This window comes from Lissotriton helveticus, chromosome 6 (genome assembly GCF_964261635.1).
Source record: "Lissotriton helveticus chromosome 6, aLisHel1.1, whole genome shotgun sequence".
NCBI lineage: Eukaryota > Metazoa > Chordata > Amphibia > Caudata > Salamandridae > Lissotriton > Lissotriton helveticus.
Genome location: NC_136067.1, coordinates 517,140,189 through 517,152,819, shown reverse-complemented (window position 1 = coordinate 517,152,819; position 12,631 = coordinate 517,140,189). Strand labels below are relative to the sequence as shown.

At 39.6% G+C, this 12,631-nt stretch overlaps 1 protein-coding gene across 2 annotated transcripts in view; it reads left to right on the top strand.

The window, feature by feature from the left end:
* Positions 1-12,631, top strand: part of DST (dystonin) — a 1,569,532-nt gene that overhangs the window by 1,487,633 nt on the left and 69,268 nt on the right. For both annotated transcript variants that reach the window (XM_078647976.1, XM_078647975.1), the window contains 2 exons: positions 8,403-8,532; positions 9,992-10,155. In XM_078647976.1, the coding sequence (XP_078504102.1) occupies positions 8,403-8,532; positions 9,992-10,155 (294 nt within the window). The remainder of the gene's footprint in view (positions 1-8,402; positions 8,533-9,991; positions 10,156-12,631) is intronic.

Below are 12,631 nucleotides of genomic sequence, written 5' to 3'. Positions count from 1 at the left end.
GGCGGCAAGATCCAACCTAGGAGTTGCCATTAAGAGCAACAACCTGGGTGAGATTCGATCTGCTAGGAAGCATTATAAAAATTGTATTGCTAGGGCAAAAAGAGAATGGGACGAAGCCCACTGGCAGAAGCTGAAATGTGCAAGTGATCGCAAACACTCTAGACTATTTTGGCATATTGTCAAATGGGGTTACGAAAGGTCTCCAGAAGCTTCCAATAATAATGTTTCTCATGATGCATGGGTCAAATTTTTTAGTGAACAGTACTCTTCCAGGGACCAAATCGGTAATAGTTCCTGCCCTACTTATCTGTTCGCAGATGATGACATCTTTGCTCAGAGTGAAGTACTGTTTGCCCTGAAATCCGTTCACAGTGGCCGAGCACCGGGCATTGACGGAGTCCCTGCGGATGTTTTCTTAAATGACACCGATAGGTGGAGCAAATACATCTGCTTATTACTAAATCACATTGCCAGGGGTGCTGAAATCCCGGTATCCTGGCGGGGTGCTGTCATTATTCCGGTATATAAAAAGGGAGATCGTGCCCAACCTTGTAATTACCGCCCTATCAGCTTAATTGACACTGTTCAAAAGGTTGTGGGGCGTGTAATTATTAACAATTTGCTTGATTGGGCAGAGGACCAGAACGTTCTATCTCCTTTTCAGGCTGGGTTTCGCAGAGCAACCAGCACTGTGGACCAGGTCTTCCGTTTTCAATTGATCCAGTGGAGGACTGTGGTACTGGGTGGAGGTAGTCTTTACGCAGCATTCGTTGACCTACGGGCTGCATTCGACCTGGTGCCTAGGGCAAAATTGTGGGAGGTGCTGGCAGCTTTGGGGGTCCCAATGACCCTGCTGACCTTGATCATGAGACTCCATGAGGGTACTTACGCTAAAATCCAATGGGGTGGCTATGGAAATGACACTGTCGACTTTCCTGTTGAGCGTGGGGTTCGACAGGGTTGTTCAATGGCACCAACATTGTTTACCCTTTTTATTAACGGCATTGTTTCCCGCATGCAATCTCAGGCTGTGGATGCTCCCTCTCTCGCAGGTGTAAAAGTTCCTATTTTAATGTTCGCCGATGACACCTTAATTTTATCAAAATCCCCTAGCGGTCTGCAAAAGGCACTGGTAATTTTTGACAAGTTTTGTAGTGACCATGGCTTGGAGGTAAACGCTGCTAAAACAAAACTCATGGTTTTTAATTCTTATAGAAATTTTAAATCCAAAATATCCATGAGTGGGCGTTACCTTGAAGTAGTAAATTCTTTTACTTACCTGGGGATTCACATTTCTAATGACAATAGATGAAACCAACATTTAAACATTGCAGTATTAAGACATAAGCAATTGGCTGGTACCATCGTTAAGGAGCACAGTAAATCATTGACCAAACCGATCAAACCTCCCTTGATCATATACGAGGCTAAGGCAATAGGGTCAGCATTGTATGGGGCTGAGTTGTGGGGGCAAGAAAACCTCCAGGAGTTACAGACATCGGAGAATAACTTCTTACGGAAACTTACAGGCACCCCACAGAGCAGTCCCCTTTTGCCTCTCAGATATGACCTTGGCAGGAAAGAAATCTCGGCAATGTGTAAACTTCGTCCAATATTATATTGGCGTAGAATCTGGACCACCCCTGAATTGTCACATTATGCAGAAGCGGACCGATTTAACAAAATTAGATGGTTTAACTCACTAAAATTAGCACTATGTGAACTAGGACTAAATGAACTGTGGTCCGATCCAGCCGGGTCATCCTTCCCATCTAAGTTATTTATAAAAAATCTTTTCTGGGAACGGGTTGAAAACAGGAGTTTGCTTAGTACTAACAACGGGTCTATGACTACTGCTTTCCTTGAGGTTAAGCTGTTTCCTACGTATGAAATGTATTGGGATTATATATCGAAACCCATGGATAGGAAACTGTTTTTCCAAATGAGGGCTGGTTCTCTACCTCTACGCAACTTAACATCAAAGTGGAGAGATGGAGGTCCAGCTACTTGCCCAGTATGTGGGGAAGGAAAGGAAACGCTAGGTCATTTTTTGTTCTCCTGTCATGTATATTCCGCTCCTAGACGTGTTTGGTTGGCACCTATGTGTAGAAATCTGGGTACTAAAAGTAGTATGGTAGCCTTGCGTATTGTAAAATCTACCTCCCTAACCTGGATTATAATAGCGACTGCAAAGTATTTGGGGTGGGCGTGGGTAATTAGGCAGAGATTGCTAGTAGGGTAACTACTCTCTGCTTAGTTGAACAGAGACTGCTAGATTATCTATTCTCTGTTCCGTCCCACGTGAGGTGTCTTTTCGGATGAATAATTAAAAAAAATTTACTGACTTTTAACAGTGATATTGGATTGTATTTTAACCTGATTTTTATCAAATGAACTTTGCACCTGTGATTGTACGAAGTATGCTGAAATTTAATTGTATTTTTCTTTTATGTTCAATGTGCTTATGTCATATTCGATCTTTGTAATTTAATAGCATTTTATTATGTGTTTGTATGTCTGCTTTTATGAGTAATACTCGAATAAAGCATTTTGAATTGAATTGAATTGCTTTAAAAGCTGTTATCAGTATTGGGGCCCAGAATGTAGGTTTGTTTTGAAAATCAACTAATAGCATCTTGTCGATGGATTGGGTTTTCCCTGGCCTTTGGTAAAGATAGCTGTTTAGACCTCCTTCTCTGTGAATTGCTGCCAGGTGGTGCTGGGCTCTGGTGAAGCCTCAATTAGCCTGTCATATGTCCTGTATTTGTCTGGGTCATTGTTTGAGTATGAAATACACAGGGTACAAAGTTGCCCGAAAGCGTAAGAGGGGGAGTGTGTGGAAAAGAGTATAAGGAGAGTTAGGGCAGGGAGCAGAGAGCTCCCTTGTTGGAACTGAGAAGCCTCACACACCCAGCGAGCTAGATGTCAAGCTTCATCATTGGCCTCTTGCTCGTCAGACTGGCACTGCAATGTCTGACGGGCGCCTAAAAGGCGCTCTCTGTCGGAGCTCTTTTGTTCCAGCCAATGGTTGTGTGCGTGTGAGGGGAAAAGGTAGGAGGTGTAGTCATTTGGAGATAGTGATATTAAAAAAGGTAAATCAATTCACAGGGTCTTTTATTCGCGTGATAGATTCCCTTGGTTAAGGTGGGAGGGGAAGTAGAAGCTGTAAGGGGCACAGTGGAACTACCTCAACCCTCTGATCAGGTCGACATGTTTCTTGCTTTATCGCAATTCCTCAGGACCTCTAGTGAACAGTACTACACAGTGAAACCGAAAATAAACGTGAAAGATAAATAAATGGAGTCAATACAACCTCTCTGGGTCTGTAAGGGTGCAGGCCTAGTGGTTCTGCGGTAGAGGGGTGACCTGAAAAAGATGTAAGGTAATCAGCCAAGCATCTTGTAATGGCGTGATCGCTTCAATCAGCAATTGGTCACCCTTACTCTCCAAAGGATAAACACACACTCATAGGAAAAATGAAACACAGGGCATCTCAGCAGAATAAGCCCGTAGATACTTTGGTGCATAATAACGACTAAAAACAACAACAACACTTGAATGAAGGTCTAGATTGATGCTTACCCTAAAGGAATCCCTAAAGGGCCTCGCAGTCTGTTCCCGTGGGGCAGCACAATTAGGTGTAATAACCTGGGAAGACAGAAGTATGTACACGTACCCGGTCCTATGTTAGAGTGGGTATCGGAATATAGCCAATGAGGAGATCATTGTTATGAAAGTGCCATGATGTCAGGAGACTAAGCAATTCATTCACGGCACCAGAGCCCGACATCACGAGAATACCGAGCCTTGCACGACCTCCCAGCGCCCCCGTCTGGCCGGCGCGCAGCACGGCCCCAGGCTGCATGTAGGAGGGTCCCGCGCACACCACACGCGGTATGTGTGTCCATATGACTGGCACCCATATCCCCGAGCGATGTAGGCAGGAAAACGAAACCCCGCACTACGTTAGCTAAACGGCAGAGTGCTTGTAGAGTCACACTACCTCACCGAGGCCATGCGCCCCGCCCACCAAACTCAGAGGCGACCAGGGGGGCCATATGCTTTACTGCATAAATGTTCTGCCCCTGGCCCCATTTCGACTTTGCAAGCAAATCATGTTTTTCCTGGCACATTCTGGGAAAATTTCCACCCATGCAGTTGATTACTGATTCCAAGTGCCCTTTCTGATCTACACAACCACATCTGATTAGAACCAAGAAATGTCTAGTGTCTTTTTTCCTGACAGCCATCTGAATTATGCCTCTTGTTCTATTCGTCAGATTGTCCGGTTTGATTTTGACTAGCCGCTTATAGGCTGACTTTGCTAGTCTAAGAGTTTCTTCGAATCTGTCCGTTTAATGCTTTGTTCATAGAGCATGCGGCAGAGCTCTCAATGCAAAAACACTCAGTATCAAACCATTTAAGCATTGTTTCGGATAATTTACAATCTGGTCCTCCTTTCCAATAGTTTACTGATGTTGCAGTGAGTAGATATTCAAGGCTTTTAAAAGCTTTTATCTGGTATTTTGCCTTTTCAGTCGTTCTTGAAACTGTATTTCCAAATGGAGTTAGCCTCATGGTCATGGTTGTTATTTTCTAAGGCTAGTTTGATATGATTAGCGTTAAGGGCTAAAACTCCAGTAGTCGGAAGCCAAGCCAGGCAGACTTAGTTCTGCAGTCAAAAGAATTTAGTCGCTCTCAACTCGTTCAGTAGCTTTCATATCTCTGACAAAATGCCAAGCTCCAAGACTGATCATGATGTAATAATCCGTTAGGCTGAAGCTTTTCCCAGATGCAAAGATTTGTTTTTGCTGGCATATCCTATAAAGTTTGACCATTTACTTTTTGAATGGCATTAGTTAACATTAGATTGCAAAATGTCTGGCTTCGTCTGATTAACGGCCATAGAAGTGAAGTTGGGAATGTTCCATGCTGCTTCTTCAATTAATGATTCCCGCTCCCTCATATAGAGACCATTAATATCTGCCATTTTTGATGGTGCACTCTCTTCTTATTCAGATAGTGGTCTGGTCTAGCCCCTGGATTTTCTGTTACAGGACATTTTGTAGAGAAATCTTCATATTTTTATTTCCTCATGGAAGATAGACATCAAACATTTCCTAAAAAGTAAATGTCATTTCTTGCCTTGAGATATTGCAAATTTTATGGTATTAAATGTTAACATTAAAGCTATTTGAAACCAAACTGGGAGAGAACTCCTTTGAGTCTTCCTCTGGTGGAATACTATAATTTACTAAACCACCCTGATCTACTTGATCCAGGCTGAAGTTTCTTGAAAATTGCAAAAAACACAGTTGATGGACAGAATGTAGAACAATGTCATACATTCACCCCAGTACAAGGATCTGGGCCTAAATCCATCGTTTTTTGCACTCCACACCACCCTGGGTTAGACACTGGCTATATGCAAATCAGCTCTGACCCTGTGCCTCATGGGAACAGTCCAGTCCGAACTACCAAGCCATGTCTTTCCCAGACCGGAATCAAGCATCCAAGGACCGGTTTCTGGCTATCAGCCTTCATCAGCCTGGATAGCTTGACTCCAGTGGTGTGGAGAGCCTGGGACTCACGTCTGAGCATACCCAGCTCACTCTGGGTGAAAATTGCAAAAAACACAGTTGATGGACAGAATGTAGAACAATGTCATACATTCACCCCAGTACAAGGATCTGGGCCTAAATCCATCGTTTTTTGCACTCCACACCACCCTGGGTTAGACACTGGCTATATGCAAATCAGCTCTGACCCTGTGCCTCATGGGAACAGTCCAGTCCGAACTACCAAGCCATGTCTTTCCCAGACCGGAATCAAGCATCCAAGGACCCGTTTCTGGCTATCAGCCTTCATCAGCCTGGATAGCTTGACTCCAGTGGTGTGGAGAGCCTGGGACTCACGTCTGAGCATACCCAGCCCACTCGGGGTGAAAATTGCAAAAAACACCGTTGATGGACAGAATGTAGAACAATGTCATACATTCACCCCAGTACAAGGATCTGGGCCTAAATCCATCGTTTTTTGCACTCCACACCACCCTGGGTTAGACACTGGCTATATGCAAATCAGCTCTGACCCTGTGCCTCATGGGAACAGTCCAGTCCGAACTACCAAGCCCTGTCTTTCCCAGACCGGAATCAAGCATCCAAGGACCGGTTTCTGGCTATCAGCCTTCATCAGCCTGGATAGCTTGACTCCAGTGGTGTGGAGAGCCTGGGACTCACGTCTGAGCATACCCAGCCCACTCGGGGTGAAAATTGCAAAAAACGACAGTTGATGGACAGAATGTAGAACAATGTCATACATTCACCCCAGTACAAGGATCTGGGCCTAAATCCATCGTTTTTTGCACTCCACATCACCCTGGGTTAGACACTGGCTATATGCAAATCAGCTCTGACCCTGTGCCTCATGGGAACAGTCCAGTCCGAATTACCAAGCCATGTCTTTCCCAGACCGGAATCAAGCATCCAAGGACCGGTTTCTGGCTATCAGCCTTCATCAGCCTGGATAGCTTGACTCCAGTGGTGTGGAGAGCCTGGGACTCACGTCTGAGCATACCCAGCCCACTCGGGGTGAAAATTGCAAAAAACACAGTTGATGGACAGAATGTAGAACAATGTCATACATTCACCCCAGTACAAGGATCTGGGCATAAATCCATCATTTTTCTCTTGAAAGCACTAGATTTGAAATTCTTTGAAAAACAGATACCAATTTGTATCCACCTTTTTTGCTGTAAGACCAGCAGTATTCCAGCTTATTAGCCTAAACAAGTCCCAACACCTCTTTTGATGTCCTATAGATGGTCAGATATTGGCTATGTTGAAAACCAGCCAGGCTTCTTGATTGCCAATGTGTGGGTAAATCTTGATCATCCGATAGATGGATTATCGCTGACCCTGGTGTGTTGAGACATTGAATTTGAATATTTTGGAGATCTTCTTCAACTAAATAGTTTGAAATTGGGCCACAAGCTGAACTGTAAGCTGCTTAATGTCTCATGTATATACAATTTTATGATCTTGTCCCCATAAAAGCTTCCAATATGCTTGGATACTTCCCCTTCTTAACTTTGGGCATAGAAATGCCCCTTTTCTTGAAGGATTCAGAGTAACTTAGTATTAAATGTACTATTTTCTCGTTTGCCCAGCTGGTTTCTGCTTGCTCTTGTTCTCCCAGCCAGGAAGTGCCGGAAAATCTTATACAGAGAAGAGATTAAACCAATTTCAGAATATTTCTTCTGTTTAATATGTCATGATTTCCTCTTTGCAAATGTTACATAATTATCGATTAAACGATTATTGGCAGTTAACTAATAATAAAATAATTACTTTTAATTAACTTCCCATCCTTTATCCCTACAAACCCAACAACATGCACCTAATATATAATTTAAAAAGATCTTAATTACATTGCTTACATAATTAATTATCAATTATACAATTTACAGCTAACAATACATTATTATATTACTTAACTTCCTACCCTTTGCACCTACAAACACAACAACCTGCACCTGATATATAACTTAAAATAGTACTTAATTACACAATTTACATAATTATCAAGTATATAACTATTAATAATTACCATTCATTATTCATTATTATAATTCATTTTTACCTCGCACCCATTACCCGTACAAAATACACAACTCACTCCCAAAATATTGATAAAAAAATTAAACTAATGTCACAATTTACAAAATTACTTATCTATTAAATAACTAATAATAATTGGACATTAATTCATAAATAATAATAATTATATTACTTCCCGCCATATACCCCTACAAGCCCCACAACAGCACCTACAACTGAACGTAATCACCAAAATTAATTACAAAATTAACTTAATTATCAATTAAATATTCATTATTAATTCAAAATTAAATCATTAATTTACTTCCCACCCTGTACTCCTATAGAACCCCAAAGCCTGCTACAGAACTAAAAATACAAATAAACTTAAATAAAGTTTTAAAACAACACAAAAATGGGCAAACTATATTACAAAACATTAACGACAATTAAACAAACAATTTATGATATATATACAATTAAAATATATACAAAAATACATAAAAATAATTGAAGAACAATACTATTAACAACAATATTTTTTACACAATATTAGCAACATAGATATTTTTAACATCGATATTTACAACATAGATATTTTTAACATCAATAATACTTACCTTAAAATGGCTGTTCTGGTCAACGTTATTTTTGCACATGATATTTGTGCATCACGATATTTTAAACTCGATATTTCTGCACCTCAATCTTTTTTTTCTCAATATTTTGTATGAATACCCCTTCAGATAATGCTTTGATATATTCTGTTCATGTACTAATTTTATGTTTGTTTTGTGGTTGCAGTCATTCATGGAAGAAATGACCAGAAAGCAGCCAGATGTGGACAAACTTACCAAAACATACAAGAGAAAGGCAGCTGACCATGGTCCAGTGCATTCTAACATCCCCGTCCCAGACAAAGGGCGAAATTCAAGTAAGTCTTGTGACATTTTACTATTCCCTTCGTACACATGAGAGCTTGCTGTCAAAAATGTGTTTACTGGTGAGAATCAAGACTGATTAGATTTGAAATTATATAGGGGGTATTAAACCACTCTTTAAAAGTTTATAATACTAATGTGAATGGAGGAATGCACTTATTTGGAGTGGTTCTATGAAATGAACTTCATGGGACTGCTTAGAATGCATGAGTGACTAGAGGTTTCAGTAGAGAAACAAGGTGAGACTTTTTTCATAGAAGAGATGGTTGAAATCAGTGCTGAATATCATTGTAAGTGCATTGCAGCAGGGACATTTGAGTTGCTGGTGTGGAGGTGTTTTCCCTCAGTTGTGTAAAAGCGTACTTTAGTATTGCATTTTGCTGATTACATATTTATGGGCTCTTCCACAGATGCATTTGTATGTGAGACATAGGTTATTGGATGGAAGTCATGCTGGCTGTTGGGGGAAGCCAGTGCAGTAATTTAAAGGTCGGATGGAACTCCAGTGCTTCCTGACAGCTGCAAGTCTTGTTCCAATATTCATTATAATTGAAAATGGGAATTAGGGTTGAGTGAGTGGGGTAATCATTTCAAGGCTTGATAGGTTTTCTTCTGGCAGGCAGGGTAGGAAGGATGGGTTGGAAAAGACACAGGATATGGTGGGAATATTCATTGCCCATGCTCTACCCCTTTGTATTATTGTTTATACCTCCACTGTTGTATGTTGTCTGTTGTCCAGGGTGTGGGCTGTTTTCCATTGAGATAGATTTTAGAACCCCCATTTAGAACCCCTTTTTCCAGCCACTCCCCCTGTCCTTACCACATGTACATGTGTGAAGATCACCATACAAAAACATCGAAAAACTGGGGTAGAGATTTACCTTCTAGGCTTGTGAATAGGCCATGTTATTCCTAAATTCAAGTATGCCTGAGTGGGCAGTCGTGCTTTCTCAGTCTGGGCTGCCGTGTTATGCCATGTTATGAAATTCTCTCCCTTCCGAGCTGCTTTTGACTAACCTTGGTTCAGGAAAGCACTTAAATCCTGGCTCTACACACTTTAATTGATGTTCATACTTAATTATCTATTAGACTGTAATCACAATCTTCAGTGTACTCCCAGTGCCAAGACACCTTTGTAAGTAACATTTCACTCTACATGTGTAATAATAATAATAGCCTTTTTTAGTCCTTTAGTAGTATTGTTATAGTACTATTAAAGTACTCAAAAATAGCGTTTGTAAATAGGCCCCTTAGTATTTTGATTCTTTTTCATAATACAAAGGCCTATCAAACATTAGAAGACATCTAATCAAAAGATGAGATAGAAATGCAGGTAATTTATTAAGTGTCAATAGGTGATCCATTTTCTTTAGAACTCACATTTTGTTGCTGTTGCCTTTATCACTTAAACATTTTGATGAGTGTGTCTTAATGCTCTGTACTTTCTTGTAGGAAAACGCCATCCTACTCCCGGCATGTATCCACAAGGGCCTCAAGCACAGATTGAAACCAAGGATCCTCGTGTTAATATGCTTGTTGGCAAATGGCAGCAAGTCTGGCTTCTGGCCTTGGAAAGAAGAAGAAACCTCAATGATGCACTAGACCGATTAGAAGAGGTAACAAATTGAATTGCATTTTCTTTCCTCACAAAATGTCTGAGGGTGATGTTAGCAGATAAATGTATAGTGGCATTGCAAGTAAAGTCTTGAAATGTGCAGGTTGCCTCCAAAAGTAGATTACATTATCACTAACTAGTGTGCTAAATACGTCTCAAGTGAATTAAATAAATAGTATGACAAAAATGTTTCAACTTTGGTTAGCAGCTTGTCTTCCAATTCTACCTACACATAATCATCCAGCCATAACTATGTTGATTGTGAAGCCACTACAATCTAAAATTCAAAATGCAGTTATTCTGTTAAACCTCTGATGTGTAGGTTAGCAATTTAATTCCCAAGAAATTTACAGTGGGACGGAAACTCTGAGGGATCACATTTAAAGTATTGTTCCACCTTAAGAAAACCTTTTATGAATCACCTCCAAAATGTAACCCTGTCTTTATGCTCTTCCTTCGAAGCTATCATACTTCTCAGTTCTGAATCCTAGTACATTCCCATTCCTAGCTTCACTTTTTGAATCTGTTGGTCTACCAGTTCCTATACTGGAGACATGAAAAACAATGTACAGATCTTTCATTTTACAAAACCTCAAATCTTATCTAGTTAGAACCAAACATCCTCCTTCTGGTCACAATGAACTATACAAAGAAACACAAAAAAGAGGCTTGAAAAATGTTTTTCAGAAACTAAGGATTAGAAATTAATTTTAAAAGATAAGAATTAAGCCAGCACGTGTTTAGTTTTGTGCAACAGAAACAGTAATCCAGTTGGTTCATCTTGGCTTTTCATGTTTTAAACTTGCAAATATATTAAAATTGGACAATGGAACCATCAAGAAGAATCCCTAAAAACAAAGCTAGAGCATCAGTAAAGAAAAAAAGATTTTTTATAAAGACAAGAAACCAAAAAAAAACCTGAATTTTACTCACAGAAATTAAACCTACATTTCATATAGCATTAAGCTAAACAAATATTATATTGCATAAATATGACTGTACAAATATTATAAATATATTCTAACATCAGTCTTTTTCTCACTGATTTTATTGTAATTATTAGAACTCTTTTGTTCTAACAGTACTGCCATAAAGATGCATACCCCATCCTTCCTGTCTTAGAAATTATACTGTTTTTTTGGCATGAGGCAGATCCTACAAAAAACGAAATTATTTTATATTGTGTCATCAGGGGTCAAACAGTCCATGTATTGGTGAAGCCTATTTTTCAAGAGACATATGTACCTACAAGTTACATTATGACAAATGACAACAGTTCCTTTCTCAGTATTTTCAGCCCAGAAATGTAGACAGTACTGAGCTTCCTCACTACATAGTAAGTCAGTTAATATCACCATAACTGAGATGTGTAAATCTGCAAAAGAGGCAACAGAACCTTCTATGTTATCTGACCTATTTTAATTACTAACGTTAAACAATTCATTAGAGTCCTCAAAAAAGATAATTAAATGCTTAGCAGACAATTTTGATGTGTTGATGTTCTCAATTATTCGCTTAGCCCTCATAGTATATTAGAAAGTACAACATGATTTTAAGAATTTTATTTAACATTCAAATTTGCCCATATTTTTTTAATTCTCAGCATACAAGCTAAGAAAAAATCTGAATGAAAATGTGTTCACTTTTCTGCTTCCAAATTACATGAGGCATTCCAAAGCCAAATATCAAATCGAGCCATCTACTCACTAATCTTATTTAAGGCATGATAAGCAAACCATTCCTTTCAGCAAAGTTAACGCTGAGTAGTAGGATACACCCATGTTTTCTAAACCAACATGATTCAATCTACAACAAGATTATAACATAGTGAGTTTGTGCTCTTCTGCTCCCAGATCTCACATGGCATTGTAAAGCCAAATAAAAAATTAAGTAATTCACTTACTGATTCAGGTGAAGACATGATAATCTCTATCCTTACTCCACATTTAATGCTGAGTGGCAGAAAGTGCATGTGTGATCTGGGTTTTCTACTTATAGTGGATGCAATCTTGGAATTCTAGTGTGTGTATATCGCCAGGCTAGGAAAAAATCTAATCAAATATGGATCTCGCCTTTAATTCACACAACAAATATTGGCTTTCTTGAGGGTAAAGGAAACTGTCTCCATGTTTATTTATTTATGAGAACCACATATTCCTAATATCCTTTTTTTAAAATAGTGAAAACATTTATAATATATTTATGATTATAAATTATTAGTTTAAACATGGTTTTCAAACATTCTTAGGTTGACACCTAATTCACACCCTGAAAATATGAATCTTAGGCATCGCGTGCCCATTGCGCTAATTTTTTATGTTAATGCTGGTGACCATTTAAGTTTTATATGTTTAATTAGAACATTGGAATGTTGGCAGCTCCATTGAAAACAGTGGAGTGCTCCGGACTTATAATGGCTGGTATGAGCCTGGAGCTCCAACATTCCAATGTTTCTTTGTTCACATCTTTGGCTGTGA